This window comes from Apus apus, chromosome 2, assembly GCF_020740795.1.
Source record: "Apus apus isolate bApuApu2 chromosome 2, bApuApu2.pri.cur, whole genome shotgun sequence".
In the NCBI taxonomy this organism is placed as follows: Eukaryota; Metazoa; Chordata; class Aves; order Apodiformes; family Apodidae; genus Apus; species Apus apus.
The window spans coordinates 18,741,114-18,759,680 of NC_067283.1; the positions used below are offsets into that span (position 1 = coordinate 18,741,114).

At 39.7% G+C, this 18,567-nt stretch overlaps 1 protein-coding gene across 1 annotated transcript in view; it reads right to left on the bottom strand.

Moving 5' to 3' along the window:
• Positions 1 to 5,573: 5,573 nt before the first annotated feature.
• ARMC3 (armadillo repeat containing 3) overlaps positions 5,574 to 18,567 on the bottom strand; it is a 47,302-nt gene continuing 34,308 nt past the window's right edge. The window contains exons 12-18 of the mRNA XM_051609130.1: positions 18,144 to 18,312; positions 17,206 to 17,303; positions 16,109 to 16,201; positions 14,706 to 14,795; positions 10,879 to 11,076; positions 8,252 to 8,414; positions 5,574 to 5,786 (exon numbers count right to left, since the gene is read on the bottom strand). Coding sequence (XP_051465090.1) covers positions 5,574 to 5,786; positions 8,252 to 8,414; positions 10,879 to 11,076; positions 14,706 to 14,795; positions 16,109 to 16,201; positions 17,206 to 17,303; positions 18,144 to 18,312 — 1,024 coding nt within the window. The remainder of the gene's footprint in view (positions 5,787 to 8,251; positions 8,415 to 10,878; positions 11,077 to 14,705; positions 14,796 to 16,108; positions 16,202 to 17,205; positions 17,304 to 18,143; positions 18,313 to 18,567) is intronic.

An 18,567-nucleotide genomic window follows, 5' to 3' on the forward strand; every position in this document is an offset into this window, starting at 1 on the left:
GTGTGTTCTGGATGTGTTGATGGGAACTCAGCAGTTAACACATTTTATCTGAGCACTGATTCTAACCCCCACCATCTGCAGGCACAATTCCTGCCTCCCAGAGCTCACTTCTCAGCAGGGTGGCATCCTCCTGGCCACTACAGCTGCTCATGTCCAGTGCCTCACATAGATCCAATGTACAGCATTGAAATAGGTCTTTTTAAGTTCAGGGGAATAGTTTACACAAACGAGAAAGGTCTTTTGTCAAGGCGTGGTAGGGGTTTGGCCACTGCTGCACTAGCAGGAAAATTTGATTTTGAGAACAAGTGATATGAGAAGCAGCTGGAGTTGTTTAGCCTGGAGGAAAGGAGGCTGAGAGGAGACCTTGTCACTCCTTACAAATACCCAAAAGAAGGTTGTAGTGAGGTGGGTGTTGGCCTCTTCTCCCAAGTAACAAGTGATAGGATGAGAGGAAATGGCCTCAAGTTGTGCCAGAGGAGGTTTAGATGGGAATTAGGAAAAATTTCTTCACTGAAAGGGTTGTCAGGCCCTGGAATAGGCTGCCCATGGAAGTGGTGGAATCACCGTCACTGGAAATACTTAAAAGACATGTAGATGATGTGCTTAGCAACATGGTTTAGTGGGACTTGGCAGTGTTAGGTTAATGGTTGGACTTGATCATCCTAAAGGTCTTTTCCAAACAAAATTATTTGATTATTCTATCCCTGGACATTGCTCTCCCAGTATGGTTTGTTGGATAGATGTATCTTAACAGGCAGACTACAAACACTCAGGATCACAGGGTGACCACACACCCAGCCAACACAGGTCTTTCAGCTCATGTGCTGTCAAGGTTTAATACTGGACCAGCAATTGAACGACTGACAGATGTTCTCTATTAACCCCTCTCTCTTCCCAGAAGGGGAAAGGAGACAGAATAAGGGAGACTTGTGAGTTGGAAACTAAAATACACAGCTTTAATGAAACTGTAATGATGAAAAGGACAATAATTAAATATATAAAAATAAATACAAAGCCACTATCGTGCTTCCCCCCAATACTGCTCACATCACCGCCACGGCTGCTTGACCCTCGTGATCTCTCAAATTTACACCGAGTATGATGCATATGGGATAGAATACTTTGTTGGGTCAATTCTGGTCACCTGTCTCGTCTGCTCCACAGGAGGATGGCAGATGTGACCCCTTTTCTTGCTTTTGTTTCCAGAGCATAAGATGTTTAGCAGAACCAAGCAGTGACCTGGTTCTTCATACCGTTCTCCAGCAGTAACTATCAACTTAGAGTATTAACAGTCCTAGAAGCAGACACTGACCAAAAAACAGGCTGTTAATTTCAGCAGGTGCTGTTACTTAGAAGAGATTTAACTGACAAGTAAAATTATATAAAGAAAATTGTTTCTACCCAGGCTCAAACCAGGACATTGTCAAAAAAAACATCCCATGACATGAAGGGTCATAATTAAGATGATGAGGATAAATACTAATGGGCACACAGGCTGGATGTGGGAATGCTTCTTCCCCTTACTTATGGCTTGATACAAGTAATGTTTCATTGTCTGCAGAGGCTGTCATTTTGATTTGTGCCTGTTCCTCTGGGACTGCTGTCACTGAACAGGCCATGATAGTTACTTAACATTCGTAAGTTGCATGACCGAGGCAGGGGCTGGGCTGAAATTGGGTCCTGGGCTGCAGGTAGGGTGGTGGTCCCAGGCAATTGGGTCAGCGCCATGAAGGCCTGTTGCTTCTCTCAGGGCCCTGAAAATTGATCTTTATCACAGGAATTTTTTATCACATATCTTATAATATTGTACCAAATAGCCCAGGGGCCCAAACCTGCTATTGCTGCCTGAACCATCACCTCCCTGCTGGCTGTAGCTGTTGTGTGGTGGTACCTTGTTATGGAGAAAAAATGGCTTAAGAAGCATGAAAACCTTTGTAGTATAAAATCAATTGATCAACAACTACATCAATAAACATGACTCTGCTGACTGTTCGTTTTCATACATCAAAGAAACCTTTGGGTTTTTAAACGGAGCTGCCACTAAGCCTCTATTTTGCCACTTTAAGCTCTGTAGCACCAAGACCTCTGGCACAGGATTAGAAACCCCATTTTCACAACCAGCCTCTGAGGGCAGAGAAAGAACATTAAATGGAGAACACTTCTGGGAGGTTGTGGAACTCTAGAAACCAAAACAGACAAGATTACCTTGAAAGACACTTTTTTTTCCCCACTTTGGCTAGTTAGTCCTCACACAATGGGAATGAAAGCATGGGAGTGATGGAGTGAAGCTTTGAGGATGTATTCTAGTTAATCAAGAAGGATAACAGAGATATAAGAGCTGTTTATTATTTATTATTTCCTAAGTTTTGAACTCCAGACTTGTCTTTATTGGATACATCCTGTTCTTCAGACTCTTGCTCCGGTGTGTCTTTTTTTATCTTCCTCTAAAATCAGGACTAACAGAGCATATAACATGAAATGGGCTAAGTCCATGGAGTCAAAAAGGCATCTCCTGGAAATGTGGACAGTCTATCTAGTGAGCATAACAGCTGTCATTTACTGTTGTGCTTAGTAACCCAGGATGGCACAAAAACACAGTGGCCAAATCCTTTACTGCGTAAGGAAATAGTGTATCTCAGAGGCTTGGAGGATGAAACACTATGTCATGTCGGACAGACAGTTTCCAGAGACAACTGTTTTACTTTTTCTTTTTTTTTTTTTCATGATGCTGAGTCAATTTGGTATCTCCTGGTTGTTCACCTATTGCACAGCAATGGAATTAAGTGTCCTAGTATCATAAGGAAACCTTAACTCATGTTAGAGTTCAAGAAGACCACAGAGCTATACAGAGCACCCTGAGATCAACATCAATACAGGTTAGGCTTCCCAGTGTAATCCCTGACTTTGCTGCAATCCAGAGAACTTTAAAGACACCTTATTAGACTTTGCATAGTTAGATTATTGAAATGAACTGCACTTGCTACTTCATATCCTTTCATTCTAGGAAATCATGTAGCAAAATGTTCAGTAATTGTCAATTGTAATGGACTATTAGGAGCTATTAGGAAAAAAAAAAAAGGCTACACCACAAACTCTTCTTATGGAGGTCTAGTCTCATCTCTTAAGATACAGTTAACTACGAGACAAGTAAGGAATAGCACAATGACCAAAGATATGGGTGGGAGGCCACCCAAGAGATTATTAAATATACCCTTGCATGTAAGTATACTTAGGGAAGATAGCATGGAGACCCATAAGAACACAAGCCTTATGGTGAAACTAAGTAGGAAATTAATGTCCTGTGTCTCTTCTGCAACAAAAACTAGAGGATATTAACGAAAGTAGCAGATGACAAGTTCAGAATAAATGAAAGGAGATGCTGCTTGGGACAACTGTAAAAGCTATTAAATACATAAGCATATAGCAAGTCCCTGAACTGCAAACTGCTGAATACTACCGAAGTACTCTGGAAGTGTATAAATGTCTTTGTTCAATGTTCTTAACCTTTTCTATATTAACGATTGCTGGAGATGGGCTACTTGGTTGGACAGACTCGTTGCTTGAGCCTGGACATCCATTCTTATGCTTTCTTCTTTGCTGCAATAGCACATGCCATCTGCAGGCTTTGAATTACATGGGGATTTTTTTGCTCATCCTCAGTCTTCTAAAGGAAAAGAGGTATTGCCAATGAGTTGTTGGGGAGAACACTTCTGTCTAACACAGCAAGAGAGCTATGAATACAATAAACATATTAATGCACTTTTCTATCTTAACTAAGTAGGCACTTCAGCTGGTAAATGTCTTCTACCTCTGCACAGTCTCCATTTTGGCACTCTGTGCTGATAATGAGCTGGATTTATGCAGCAATCAATCATGTAGGAGAAGAGGTGCAGATTCATGCAAAGAAGCTATGGATTAAATGGTGTCATGATTCAAACCCCATATTTGCTAACAAAATACTTTTTTATTTGTTTGTTTTTCCCTAAGGCCAAGTTTGATGTCAAAAATAACAGGAGAAAAGTTCCTCTTGGATCTGAAAAGAACACACCTGTTTTGCTCAAAGAGCCTTGGATTCTTCTGAGGATCCAGAGTTAATCAGCAGCAGAGATTTACTGGAGGAAGAGTTCATTTCACTTTCTACTAAGCAAGGGAGTGCACAGTTTGAGGGAATTATGTTCTGCCATTGCTGTAGTTTAGCAGTGGGTAATCAGAAACTACTTGAAATATTTTAATTCTATAAATTACACAGCAGTTGTTACCTGGTAGCATAAAGATAAAACAAGTTGAAGTTAACCTCAGTGCCCCTAGTGCTCAGGGATCGCAGGCAACAGAAGGGAAGCATGGAAGTGCTGGTACCACTGCTGCCAGCAATCTGTACTGCATCTGCACCTGCTTGGGGAACAACATAAGGATTGGTTTCTGCAGTGAGGTGTTTACCAGAAGCATCCCTCAGGAACAGGTCTCAGACAAGAACTGGTCTGAAAAGCCTGGAATTACCACATACAATCCCCTTAGCCACAATGGTTCTGGCACACACAGAAAAAGCAAAGGCAGAGAAGTGAGCAGGGCCAAAGCATTAAAACTCTCTCATACCAAAAGCTCTGTTGCAAGTTGACACTGTCAGTGCCACCAGTTTTGGTCTGCAGCTTTGCTGGTTCATGTTCATTAGAAAGTTAGAAATAACGTCTGACCTTTCAGCAACACAGTCCAGTTTTGTATTTCTTGATATGTAGATGTGTGATATATTAAACATTGTGTTTTTCAATGCCAAATGAAAACAAAAATATCTTTTTTTAATGAAAATGAATGGCAGGTGGGTGTGCATGTGGGTGCATGTGTTGTGTGACAGTTCCAGGTGCCATGGAACAGACCCTGCCGTAAGCAGCAAGTTGAGCAGGTCACTACCTAAGTTCAGCACAGTCAGCATGAAGCTGGGTATGTCCAGTGAACCAAAGAAGCCAAGACCATGGTTATCTTCATGCCAGCTTCTCTCAAAAGCTCAGACATCACAGTAAGGATGACTTAGAGGTAGCTCTTTCAAATCTTGATCTACAGTCCACATCACTGTCCTGTGACAATCATCTGCATGCTCTCATTCAAGAAGTGGAGAACATCTCATTTGGTTTTTGTTCTGCTTAGCTGCTGGCCATGATGCCTACTTCTGCAATTGCTCAGTGGTTACAGCTCTGAAGGAATGAACCTGGTTTCAGTCCCTGACTTTGCTTAAGAGAGCCTTTCACCTTGCAGGAGGGTGCCTAACCAGCAGATGGTTGTTCTAGGTAGGGCAGAGTTTCTATATTTTAATAAGCATTATAATCATTGAAAGTTAACACATACCAAATATTCTTGATCTACCGAATTTTAATCTTTAGTTTTACAGTTTAGTTGTAAAATAGTACAAAAGAATTAACACCATTTCTAAGCATTAAAGTTGGATATCTGACATATAAACCTTTAGGACTACATCCCAGATATGCTTCTGTTTGATAGCTGGACCTGAAACCCCTTATGTTTCATAAATATTAGCACTGCAAGAATCTTTAAAGTAGTTATATTGGTGACATTTGTCAAGATTAATACATTTGTTTGTACTGATCTGCCTGTGCACTTCCCTGTTTTATCAAAGAGCCTGGCTCAAACATTAAATCTACAATATACTCTTGAGGAGGAAGCAGAAGCGCAGCTATTCCTTGAGGAGCGTCACCAACCAATTTCACTTCATTCCAAGCTCTGTTATACTCTCCACGAACTAAACTACAGGGAATGCCAATTCTGTCTGCTATCGCCTAAAAAGGGAAAAAAAAAAGGAGTTAATCACAGTTAATACATGTAGCTTGTGTTATCCAGCAAGGCCATGAAATGCTTAGAAAGAACAAAATACCTGAAAGGCCAAGAGCTCTCTCGAAACAGATTTTATAAATCTCTAAAGTGTTTCAAACTGCAAATCTTTTCTGTTGGTTCTGCTTAGAAAGTGTAGACTTGAAAATGTTATATTCTATGCACAACGTGAAGAATGTTAATTGTTGCTCTTTTCAGACACTGATACATACATGGATGAGGGGATTGAGTGCACCCTCAGTAAGTTTCCAGATGACACCAAACTGGGTGGAAGTGTTCATCTGCTTGAGGGTAGGGGGACTCTGCAGGGGGACCTGGACAGGTTGGATTGGTGGGTCAATTGTGTGAGGTTCAATAAGGCCAAGTGCTGGGTCCTGCATTTCAGTCACAACAACCCCAGGCAACAGTACAGGCTTGGGGAAGAGTGGCTGGAAAGCTGCCCAGAGGAAGAGGACTTGGCGGTGCTGGTTGACAGCTGGATGAACAAGAGCCAGCAATGTGCCCAGATGGCCAAGAAGGCCAATAGCATCCTGGCCTGCATCAGGAATAGTGTGGCCAGCAGGAGAACGGAAGTGATTGTGCCCCTGTACTTGGCCCTGGTCCAGTTCTGGGCCCCTCACTATAAGAAGGACATTGAGGTGCTGGAGCGTGTCCAGAGGAGAGCTGCCAAGCTGGTGAAGGGTCTAGAGAACAAGTCATGTGATGAGCAGCTGAGGGAACTGAGGTTGTTTGGTTTGGAGGAGAGGCTGAGGGGAGACCCCATTGCCCTCTACAACTACCTGAAAGGAAGTTGTAGCAAGGTAGGAGTTGGCCTCTTCTCCCAGGTAAATAATGACGAGACCAGAGGAAATGGCCTGAAGTTGTGACAGGGGAGGTTTAGATTGGATAGTAGGAAAAATTTCTGTATTGAAAGTGTGGTCAGGCACTGGAACAGCCTGCACAGGGAGGTGATTGAGTCACCACCCTTGGAGGTGTTCAAGAAATGTGTAGATGTGGCACTTCAGGGCATGCTGTAGTGGCTGAGGTTGTAGTGGTTTTTTGTGGGTGTTTTTTGGTGGAATGTGTGTGGTTATGTTTGTTTGGTTTGTTTGGGGTTTTTTTGTGATGATGGTTGGACTAGATGATCTCAGACATTCTGACAACTCAGTGATTCTGTGATTTGTTTATCAGCCAGTCCTTCAGATCACGAATGAAGTCAATATCCACCACACTCAGCAATGCTTGTCTCTAGTTGGAAGACTTTTCTGAATAGCACCTTGAAGAACAGTCTATTCAAGCAATGAGGTGTGGGTACATTGCACACACATAGCTAGTATAAAATATTAAGTGTAAAAATGCAGCATTTTTATCAGTGTAAATTTAGGATAGCTGCTTCACACCAAAGCACGCTCCTTGCTCTTCAGCCCTGCGAATGTGGGAAGCAAAGGAATGTGAGGCAAGCGTCTGCTAGATGAAACACCTGCCTGTCCTCTGTGCTGTGCTATCACTGGCAGACATATAATGGTTTCCAGCTACAAAACTGCTTTCTTAGAATGCATCTGCTGTGAAGGAATGACATCCTGAAAGATCTTGAACTTGTTACAAATGGAAAGTAATATCCATTGCTTAGACTGCTGTGGCTTTAAGAAAGATGATCTGTCCCTACAAAGGTTTCTTAGCACAGTAGAGGATAAGTGAACAACAGTGCTGCTTCAGCACAATGAATTCATGCCCTCAAATCTCCATAAAATATGTCAGGAACTTTTTCTCCCTATGGATACCATAAATTTACAATTGTGCTCTTTCTCTTGCCTATTGTTTCCTACGTCCTTCCCACTTTATGTGCTAGGCCTTTGCTCCTCTTTTCCTTTCCATCCAAGAAAGAAAAAAGTCCAGCTACCCAACAGCTAAGGAAAAATGATGGGACAGATAAGCAGGCTGCACAAGTACATCTTCACATGAAGACAGAAGAAATGAATCTTCCTCATCTAAGAAACCAGAACATAAAAGCTGTTATACCCTGATATAGAATACTGGATGGATACCAAACAAAAATTGTCCCAATAAGTTTATATTTGCAGAGTGGGGGAAAAAAAAAAAAAAAAAAAAGGAAGTTGCATAATTAAATATTTTACAGTTCACAGAACATGCAAAATGTTTTGACTCCAAATCAAGTATTTTGGCTTTTTGCCATTTATCAAGTATTCTGCCGATACCACTTAAGACAATTTAATGACAAGAAGAACATTTACAAAAAGAAGCAATGCTGGCTTTCATTCCCTGGGAAATCACCTTTGCAGTGAAAAATTACTTCAGTGTATACAAAAGACTTTACATGAATATAAATATTATTTTATACTGATGCAAGTAGACCTTAGTTTATAATACCCATTTAACACAGTAATGTTATGTTGTAAAATAAATGTTAAAGTACCTTGAAAAGCAAAGCCCTGTGGCAGAATGTCCCTTTTTTGATTTTTCCAATAGGCACAACGTTGCATTTCAATTCAAATTCTATTTCACTTATGTGAAGTTGCCAGTTGAAGTCATGTAGTTTGTCTCTTTCAATCGGACCACCCATCTTGTCTGCAACAAACCTGTTCCAATTTATACTGGGATCAATTAAGTCTATAATTCCTCTTGTTTTTATCACAAAAATATGTAAAAATGAGATGTGTACAGGCAGTAAGAGAATGTAAGACTTTTGCTGTTTGCTTTAATTATTTAATTTAGTAACTTGAATTTTAAATATGCTTGCTGTTAAATGCAGGTAACCATAACTCAAGTAATTCACATTTGTCACAGACCTAAACCAAGGTGAACAGCTATCAGCCGAGAGGTCTAGTATAGGCATGAAGTCCTCAGAGAAAATCACCATTAACAGTGTAATTACTGAGGAAGTAGTTCAGAAGCTAGTGTTCATCTTTACAGCTAATAAATTATGTGAGCTACATATTACAATCCTCAGCCCTAGCATTTGTTTCAAATAGTAATAAAGCCAAGAGAATACGCACACACACACACACACACACACACACACACACACACACACACATATATATATGATAAAAATAAAGCCGCTGGTAATGGTCCCAACTTAGGAAACCAACTACACCCAGAAAGGGCACTTCAACTTCTACATGTGCTTTCTTATTCAGTGTTAGGTTTACAGTTGGACTCAACGATCTTCTGTCTTTTCAACCTAAGTGATTCTATTATTTTGTGATTATATTGATGCCAGTATGTGGGGGTGAGGAGCATGCATTTATCCATTAAAAAGACTGGCTCAGTCAAAGAAACAGAAGATCAGATTCACAGTCTGTGCAGACGCTGCCAAAGCATGTCACTGGGTGATGGTGCACCCACAGGACCAAGCCCCTTCCTCCTCATACACACACCTGCACCTCCCCTATGCATGGCCCCTGCATTTAAAGACCTTGCCCCTCAAAGTGACCTCAGCCGCAGCCACAAGTGTTATCGAGGGCTCTCACTCTGGACAAGGTGTTGCAGAGCTGTCATGGCAATCACAAGCCACTGCTTCAGGCAGGGAGCTAAAACCTGCATCACCTCCCCTGCAGAAACTGTGAGGAGGCTCTGTCCTCACAGCACATGTGAGCTAAACCCAAAGGCTGGATGTGTCAAAACCCAGGGACTGCGGAGGGACTGGCTGCAACAGCATCGGCATGGGGAGTCGTGACCGAGCAGCCTAGACACGGTGTCCTGAAGCTGGGAACTACGGGATGAGCCTGAAGAAGTGGGGGGTTCCAAGCAGTCACTCGCGCTGCTTGTGCCTACAGGCAGCCCTTGGCGAAGAGAGCAAAGCTCCGTGAGCCGCCACACACCCCACTCCTGTGGGTGCCTAAAAGCAGAGGCAGCCCCAGCGGCTGCTCCCCCCGTGCCCGGCTCCCCCGGGCAGCAAGGCAGCTCCTGGGGGCCCTGCAGCAGCTGCTGCCCCCCCCCTTCCTCTGCAACACACGCCATTCGGGCAGCCGCCTCAGATGGAACATACACATAAAAATCCCCACAGAAAACATTCTAGTTAAATTTCCTGTGATTGCTTCGCTGGGTCGTGCGCCTGCAAGTATTTCATTGGCGTGTTTGAAGAGCGGATTTGAAAGAGCATTTTATGGATTCCACCTTGAGGAAAGCAGCATGATTTATACACAGCTGGAGAGTTAAGGATGAATATCTGTCCTGTCAAATTTTGCAATCAACAGAAAAGTCATTCCTCACATCACATTAGACCACTTCATTAAAAATGAGCGTTGGTAGAAGAAACACATTTAGTGAGACTCAGTGGGATCTGACGCCAAACTCTGCAGATTCAGGAGGCAGCCAGGAAACTGCTAAGATAGTGAAGGTTAAACTAAGGAGAAGATGAAAGCAGACACACTGCTTGGTGGTGACAGTGATTGGTGCCCAGGCTGAGTAGTCAGTGTAACCAATGAATCACACATTGATAACAACAGTCTGAACATGCACCATTGCAATATTCCAGCACTGTTAAATCATCGGGATGTTAATTACAGTAGCACCTGAAAACCCCACTAGAAAAATGTCTCATGCTTTTGGCTCTAAAGGAAAAGAAAATACAAGAGAGTTTCCACCCCGAGAGGTTTCCAAACCAACTGGGCAAGAGAGACGGTAAGAACTGACATGATACATATAATTTGCAATAGTCTTAGTATTAGGCTAGGGTTTTAGAACCTGGGTCTCTCCTTGATGATATAGGTGCCATATGCAGCTGATATGTTCATTGGAAAGAATCAGTTCAGATACGTAAGTGTGAAAAAAAACTGAAATTGTCCATATGAATATTTTCAAAACAATAAATTTTATATCCTTTTGTTACAAGTGACATTTTATTTACAATAATTAAACTAACTACAACAAAATTAGAAACAAGAAGCTTAAAATCTAAAATGATGTCAAAATTCTGGACTAAAGCTGATTTCGATTCCAACTGAAAATGGGGAAAAAAATCCTGAAAAAGTTGCCCTTGGATGAGAAAACCAGTGTAACTTATTCACAATATTTGTGGTAATACAATTCCATACTCACTGTGCAAGAGCCACAATCTTCTCCCGGGTAGTAGTTAGTGGCAGAATTGTTTCAAAAGCATCATTAATGTAATCCATTAAAATTAAGTCAGGTGGGGGTAGCCACTGTGAATCTTCTAGCTTTATTTCGTCCTCCATTTGGGATATAATCTCAGCAACTTCTTTGATTTTTTCCTCTTCTTTTGTCTCCTTCCTTTTTCTTACATAGAAAACAATATACACTTATTTAGAATCCTATAATCTAAAGTCCAAATTTTAATTCAGTAGTTCTGCTACAGGACATTTTAGACAAACTGGTTTGGGGGGGAAAGGTAGGGGAAATATTTCCTCTTGATAGTGAATAGTCAAAAATATACAAAGCTGTACAGAATATTTGCGGAACATGCCCATAGAAGATAGTTAGGAACCAAGTGACACTCCATACTTGTATTTCTGTAAATTCTCCTTTTATGTTTTCCTGTGGCTCTGATAAGTTTTTCTCATTTGTGAATTATCTAGGGGAGAAGACACCTACATACAGCTACATAATAATAACAAGTTTTTCGACAGTTACAGTTTGGTTGCATATGGTCATGAATTAAAAATCATGAACTCCCTTGAGTTTTTACTCGATAGAGATCTGGACTTCAAATAAGGGAACAAGTGGTATCAAGAGCTTGGCTGAAGTCTTGACAGGACATGCCAAGCAGCAGTCTCTCTAAGTTGCACAGCCACGCTCTTCAAGCATTGTACAAACTACAACATGGTTTTTCAGACAAAGATTTTATACGAGATCTGGTTTTGCTGACTTTTTCCATTGCATTTCCATGCTATATTTTTCACTAGTGTTCAGAATCTAAAAAGTGACTGTGATCCTGAACAGGCAGCATAAGTGCCCAAGCAGAGGTATAAATAAAATGCTTGTTCTGCTTAGATTGAATACTGTGCTTTTCACAAGTTACACCACAACTATGAAGTCAGTATCTTACCAGAAGTTAAAATCTCTACAATCAGACAGTTTAGGATTTTTAATTTGTGGGAACACATGAAACTTGTGTTTTTTAAGTATTATGTCTTCTCTCAGCATAGGTCCTGAATAATTCTAATATGACAAAATGACAAAATTTATTTCTTTTAACAGTTTTGGCTTATTCTTTAAAATCCATGTTATTTCTGGCATTCTTGGAAGGAAAAAAAATAAGAAATAGAGGACCAATAGAGTATATGTCTCCAGGACACACTATCATTATAGTATTGTTTTCAAATTACTCTTAAAATTTTACAATGAACAGCACTTTTAAAACAGAAGGCATTGGACAAAGCAGAAGGGCATATATCCTTATCAGTAGTCTAATTCAAGCAATCTGTCTTCAGAATACTTTGCAAACTTTTCTTTTACCTTTTGAGATTTATCATATCCACAAAAAGCCCCTTTCATGGATTTCATAAAGCACATTTTTTAGAAGGATAACCAATTAAGATTTAATCTTCAAATTATAGAAAATTCACCATCCTCTTAAATAAACCATTCTGGTTATAAATTACACTTACACTTGAAAAAAGCAGACAAACAGTTTTCTTTATCTAATGTGATTCTATTTAACTACAGCCAGGGGACCTTACAATGCTAGGTTAAACAGCTTCCAACTTTGCCAATTATACACTTATGTTTATGGTTAAGAATACCCTGTTTTAAAAAAAAGCTGAATTATTCCCACCTCTCTGGTGTCTGACTTACAAGATTTTAAAAAACCACAACAACTTCTACAAATGGTATAGTAATTTTCCTTGACCCCTGCCCTTCCTCCCTTCTGTTCTCCCAGTACTTTTCTCCATCAGAAGTGCACTGCTAAATTATAGCACTAAAGCAAGATAATTTGGTCCCTTTTCCTAGCTACTCAATTGACTCTTGAATCATTCTTATTCTCCTTCTTTCTAGTTTCCAGGAAGGAAAGACCAGAGAAGAATGGGTTTCAACAATGGCTTGTTTGTTTTTTGCTGCTTTCTAATTCTCTGAGTCATGACCATGGTGGAACCATTCCCTGGTGGAATGGTTGATAGGAGGTCATCTTCCACACCGATTTTTAACCTACTCCTCAACTCTTCAGTTCACCATGTCTGTGTAACAATTATCACATAAGGAACTATGGGGCTGCTGTCTTACAGCTCCATGCTACCAGTAAGCATTGCAGTAGACTTCTGCTATCATTTTCCTGTCCTCTCATTTATCCCCATTTTACTTACCAATGGGAATTATGAAAGCAGAAAAAAAATTAACGAAATCACTCCCCTTTCCCAAAGCTCTTACTACTCCTGAGACAGACTTGCTGCACATGCAGAGGTACATTGCAAAGAACTCATGGCAGTTACTAGTCTCCAAGCTGCTTCTAATTTCTGTTGCAGCTTCACTACTAAAGTTGAATGGGTCACCAGAAAGACAGTGTGAGACTGAAACATCCTACCACCAAACGAGAGCCACGACATCTATTTTTTTTTCCTTTTTTTCCTTAGCTTAATGCTTTGGCTGTCTTTAGAAAAGGAGTATAGAAGCACGGGAAAGTATTTCCTTAAATGATGTACTGGGGCACAGCAAGGAATAAATGCACATTTATCAGTCTACATTAAACATTATCTTTTATCCCAGTCAATGTGTATATCAGATACGCAACTGTTTGATCAAAAATGTTGCTATCTGCCTATGCAAATATATGTCAAACTATCAGCTAGGCACTTCCTCTACATCTAATTCAAACATTTCCAGCAGACAATTACAACTGCCCTTTCTCTTAGGTTTCAACTACAGTTTATATGAAGTAGTATCACTTTTTCAAAACAATGGCTTTAAACTGTGTTCAGTAGTACTTTGCAAAATAATAAGGAACAGAAACATACGATCAAAGGAAAAAAAATATGTAGGAAACAGTCTAAGCATGTTTGAGACTTGGAGTCAGATACTGACCTTCAAGTAACTCCCATATATCTCACAAATTAATAGTAATAATGATGTATGAATTATGGATTCAAAATGAATGACAATGGGGTTATAAATCATACAACTTGATCATGACATTCAAAAGTAATTATTTCATACTTGAAGAAAGAAGCCTTTGTATCCCTACAAGTTTACTACATGAAATTGAGCCAGGTATTTATTTTTTCTTAAAGAAAAACATCTGCTTTTCTAAAGTGTTTTGGTTGCTAACAGAGCAGTCATTTATGGTGTAATGGACATAAATTACATTAAAAAGCAACTGTCCAAGGGTACCCTCATCACACACTGCAACAAACAAGACATATGATTGTGTCAGAGAAGCTCTCTAAGCTCTGCACAACTTCTTGAGACTATGCAACATGGTCTATGACTCCAGAGAATCTTCTGATATGAAGGAATCTCCCATTAGTGCAGAGCAAAGATAACTGGGGCTCAGTGTCTCCCCTTGCCTGCTGCTCCCTGTGACTAAGCCAGGGTTGGTCATGACCAAAGCATGCTGGGCATTGGGAGGACCTGGTAAATGACCAGAAACTAGAAGAGGCCTGGTAAGACCCTCAAGATGCCATATCTACTCTTTTGCATCCAGAAGCAGGAACCTTCCAAAATGTGATTAATATGATTCATTTCAGATATCTACTACAAAAGGATTTAAACTGAACTCCAGAAGTTCTTGCAGTTCAAATACCTAGTCAAATGTAAATGTCTGCCTTGTAAGTCTTTTGGATAGTCTTATCTCACAGTTTGAGTCCTAATTTAAGTCAGAACCTCAACCCTTCACAGTCAATAGCTATTATCTGTCAACAATTTGCATGTCAGTTCTAAACCAACTGATACACATATAAATCAAAGTACAATACCTTAAGGCTTTTTCTCTAGGGCTTCTTTTGCTCAGTGAAGACCTGTGTCCAGATAACTCCTGCTTTTCGTCCACCAGAGATACCACTGAACTGTTGAGACCACAAAGCAGGTTCCAATTTTCTCTTGATTTCATCTCTCAAGCACACACAAATACAGAGGTACAAAGAAATATACAAGCAGCCTTATGAAATCAACCATTATTGCTATCTATAAAATGCCTGCATAGAAAGTAGCATATCATATTTTATGGATGAGCTTCAAGCTAAAAATTGCAAACACAGTACCTCTGCTCCTACAGCAGACATTCCGTCTCTCCCTTTTTTTTTTAAAAAGCAGCACTTAGCATTTTGTAATGCCCATCACTGACTGGAATGGAGAGCCCTGAGGCATGGCCCAGGCTCTCCATACCATAAAATAAAAAAAAAAAAAACAGGAAGTCAGAACTGGAACACACAGAAACCAGCATAATAAGTGGTCAGCTAAGTTAGCTAACAGAAAAGCTGAGGAGAGTTGTAGCCTACAGAGTTGTAGTTCCTACCAATAACTAGACACTATCTCATGAATGGCAAGAACACTCTATTTGGTCTGGGTTTGGAATCCTGAACGTTCCCTGTGAATTAGACATGTACACTTGCTTTCTCTGAAAGACACTGTTGTGCTTGTGATTGTGCCACTGTTTTACATAAAGCACAGCTGGGAGACCATGGTTCAGTTTTCTTGCCCCAGAACAAGTATCTTGTGATCAGCTATCTGCAGGTGGGAGGGACAGGCTCAAATCCTTTTTCTATAAAAGAAGGAAATTAATTTCACAGTACCAGATTAGAGGGTTTGACATATTTGGTATCAGTAGACATGCCCACCTGATCAGTTCCAGAGAAAGGACTGTGGGACTGCACTTAGAGTATGGCATGGATCAGAGCAAGCTGAGCAATTTTTAGGCTGGTTGCTGTCAAAACCAGGACACACTGAGCACACCATCTATGGAACCTCACTGGAAGAAATTTAATCTAGAAATAAGGATGCATGTAGGCAGAGTAGAAAACTTTATTTTGGGTCTAGGATCTAAACTGAGAAAGAATTCCTAGCCCAATTTCCCTGTGACGTAGTTGTCAAGCTGTAAAATAACATTTCACAGCCTCCAAGGGATATTGAAAAGAAAAACAGCCAAATAAAGAGGAGATGTTAAAATACAGCATGAGGAGGGAGGATGGATAATTACTAAGATAGACAAAGGAAGATAACTGCAATTAGGAGGTGAATCAAAGGCTCCAAAACCACATTTAACATTGTATTTGAGCATTTGTGCTCTGCTAGGAAACTATCACTATTTTCAATCAGAATCCTATTTCTAATGCTAGAACAATAGCAGAACATTGACCACTAGTAAATCTTAAAATCACACCTTCTTTTTCTTCTACTGCCTTTTCTTGAAACAGAAGGTGACAAGACGGTCAGTTCGTTAGATGAATCTTGTGCATTCTCCTGTACTGCAAGACTGAAACAGAACAAGATATTTTTGCATGTTATTTGCAGAATTAGGATTTGCATGTTAAGCTATGGGAATGAAATCCTGATTTTAAAGGACAGTGAAGATATTCACAGGAAGCATATAAATGGAAGAAATAACCTAACTGTTAATAAACCGGATATTAATTCAGGGATCAAACATGAAGTCGAGAATACCAAATTATGGACACGAGTAACTGGGGAGTAAGACTGCTGCCAAGGTACAAAGGCAAGAAGCTGTATCAAAGTCAAAGAAAGAAAACCTGATACTTTAAGACAACTCCAGGGATCAACAAAGAGCGCAGAAGTTTAATTTGTCATAGATATTCTCAGACATCTTTATGGTGTCATATACAAGCTTAAAAGGGAAGCTAATGATACTGTAAAGCAAATATGTGATGTGTTGACAGAGAAGAAGGTTTTGGACTTGCAAAATATTGGTAGAGCATTCTTTGATCTATGAGACTGTTTACAGGAAATGACTCCCAGTTAAACATCTCCAGTACCAACTTCCTGCATTCAGATCTAAGATTGTTAGGCTGGACTCAACTTAAACAGAGAATAAATGGACACAGGTTCTTCATCAAGGCCAAAAGCTTAATCCTTGGCTTTCTGCTGCCTCTTGGAATATTGTGCTTAAAATTCAATGCATTTTTCTGTACAAGATCATAAAATCATAGGTTTCATTGTCATATGTTTACATTCAGCTTAGGTGACATAATTACTATGTCAGATGACAAGCTTTGTTATAACTAATAAAACACTGGGTGTCCCAACATCAGGAAGGGTTTTAAAAGGTGCAACTCAACTTAATAAATCTTTTCTGTCTAGAGGGAGAAAAAGTTATTTTCCAAATCCTTATTTTGTAAATAACATTATTTTGCCTTCTAAGACATGAAGCACAATGCTGAGATCTCCCTATTTTATATATGTATGTGTGTATGCATATACTATGTAGTTTGTACTGGAAACAGCAGATCAGACATGACTCACTCTTGTCGTTTAGCATTAATGAGGATTATGGCCCGACGGTCAGTAAGATCTTGCATACTCAGTTCCTCCAAAGATAAAATTTTCACTCCAGGTTTTAGCTACAAGAAAATTAGAATAAAAGATAAAGTATTCTGCCCAGTTAAAGATGAAAAAAAAAATAAATTTAAAAGATACCTAAAGCGTGACTGAAACTTCCTAATCTTTACAGAAGACTTACATAATAACATCCAAAGCCACTCAAAATATGTAAAATTGGTTTCTCCATCAATTAAAAAAAAAAAAGTTCATAAATAATTTAACTTGTAATTATTGCTACTATGTAATCCCAAACAGTTCTAGAATAAGGAAATGTTCCTGCTTCTGAAGGCTTTACAACATAAGATAGAATTTTCAAAAGCAACCAAGTGCTTTGGGAGCAGGTATTTTGCTGACTTTCAGTAAGACTGCTGTTTCTAATTCATTTGGGCATTCTGAAGAGTCCTTCTCAGATTTAAGCTGAACACAGCACTAACAAGTGATACATAGTGGAGTCATTCTTTATACATAAACAGTGCTTTGTGAGAGAAAGGGTCACAACCAAGGTGAAAACATGAACTCTCTCCTTCGTTATGTAAAACTAAACAAACAGAAAGTCCATAGATAGATCATTCAGCATCACGTTAGTATCAAGTATTTTGCAGCAAAAGAGACCAGAACAACTAAGGTCTGAGAAAGGATCTGGAAAGGAAGCTCACAGGGGATTGGGATGAAATTTGCAACTGGGTTATAGCATGAAGATGATGAGATTTCATCCATGAAAAAAGATAACAAATAAAGCTGGGAAACTTCAGGGAAAAAAAACAAAGTATTTTATGAAGCCAGAGTCTGGCTTTTGCTCTAGTACTCTTTCTAAATTAGAAGAAAATTTTACTCTGAGTATTTTATATAAAGTAGCTTACCTGACCACAATCATAGAATCCATCAGTAATGATGTTACTTGATGATAAATACCCTATCTGGCTGTATTTTTGGGAAAGATTGTTATCAAGTAGCTTTCCCAGAGCAGCTTCACTGAAGTTATTTTTGCGCCCTGTTGATAGATTCATTTCTTCTAGGATGTCTAAAGCACTGTTAAACACAATACAAAGACTAATTAATCATTACATACCAATCAATTGTTATTATACATTTCAGAGTTAGTTTGTAGCGCTGCCGAGGCCAAGAGAGATTTATTTCCAAGTGCTAGGCTGGTGACCTCTGGACCAGCAAAGAGCTGGCTGTGCTGCACAGAATTCTTTTTTTTAGGGGAGGAAAATCACTTGCAGTGCTTAAAAGCAATCCCTTCAGGCAGTTAAACAGTTACATAAAAGAAATGCTGATGGG